The 1,339-nt window shown below is 45.2% G+C and overlaps 1 protein-coding gene across 1 annotated transcript in view; it reads right to left on the bottom strand.

Annotated features, from left to right (window-relative positions):
• Positions 1-1,339, bottom strand: part of LOC101857849 — a 13,810-nt gene that overhangs the window by 4,659 nt on the left and 7,812 nt on the right. Inside the window, exon 4 of the mRNA XM_035970236.1 lies at positions 531-721. Coding sequence (XP_035826129.1) covers positions 531-721 — 191 coding nt within the window. The remainder of the gene's footprint in view (positions 1-530; positions 722-1,339) is intronic.

The raw sequence follows: 1,339 nt of genomic DNA, 5'->3' as shown, positions 1-1,339 counted from the left end.
TCTCTCTCTCTCTTTCACTCTCTCTCTCTTTCTCTCACTCTCTCTCTCTCTATCTCTCTCTCTCTCTCTGCGTGCAAAGATAGATAGACAGATTGCCAACTCACTAGCTAGCTAGATAGATACATAGATAGGCAGTATCTCAAAAGGCCTAGTACCGTTAGTTGAAGACTGAATAGGCGTTCCGGAGCTCGCTCTAACTCCAAAAATAGGTCACCCGTCGGAGATGCTGGTCAGATGATATCGTGCTTGACAACGATGCTCATGCCCTTGTTTGGAGACAGCTTTCATGGTCACTGGTAGTCAAGGCTCGGGAAGATTGAAGAATACCGGACCACTCGTACACTATTGCCCGAGAAAGTGGGGTAGGTGGGGCGGGTGGTTGGGGTGGGGGGGGGGGGGGGGGGAGAACGGGCAAAACACCCCCCCCCCCCCTGACAAAACAACCCAAGAATTGATTCAAAGTGTATCGATGAGAGTCTAAAACATCTATGATTACATAATATTTATTACAACGTCGTCCACCAACTCACTCTGCTAGCTTTACAGTCCTCACAGATGATCCGGAACAGCCTCAAACAAGCGTTGTCCTGTCTCAGCTGAAGCAGATACCCGTCTATGGTGTCGGGACCAGAGGTGGGTCTGAGCCAGGTCACAGTATAGTGGGGAGGTGGCGACACCTCCAGTTTCACCACTGGACCCGCCGTCAGGCCTCTGTTGGACACTGGCCGGACAAGAGAAGAGATTTTTTTAAACGTATTTCTCTGTTTTAAGTCTCGGTTTTAGTTTTAGAATAGGTTTTAGGGCACTCGCAACTACATTAGGTTATATGAGCGCCAGAAGATTGGATTTGTTACAAGATAGTAACAAACATGAAAAAGAAGAAGGGTAGATAAGGACAATAGATGTTTGATAGGAAAGAAGAAGCAAACTACGCCAGAGCACCCGCCAACCACCCACTGCTTTAACTTTGCATGGATGAAGAGGATACATTTCTCCGACCGATCGACCAGCATTAGACCAAAGTCAATGCCGCGGCACAATTTAAACTATGATACCCAGATTAGAAGGATTAATTTTCATAAATAAATAATATATTATAGCATGCATTTAGTTGTCTGCCATTTAAAGTTTCATATAAAGGACTCAAAACTGACATACATATACAAATAAGCCCACACACATACGCATACACGAACATACACACACAAACAAGAGCACACACACACACACACACACACATACACATATACACACACATACACACAATCTCTCTCACTCTTTCTTTCTCTCTCTATCTTTTTCTCTCTCTTTCTTTCTTCCTCTCTCTCTCCCCCCTCCC

This window comes from Aplysia californica, unplaced genomic scaffold (genome assembly GCF_000002075.1).
Source record: "Aplysia californica isolate F4 #8 unplaced genomic scaffold, AplCal3.0 scaffold00011, whole genome shotgun sequence".
Taxonomy (NCBI): Eukaryota; Metazoa; Mollusca; class Gastropoda; order Aplysiida; family Aplysiidae; genus Aplysia; species Aplysia californica.
This window is presented reverse-complemented; position numbering and strand designations above follow the sequence as displayed.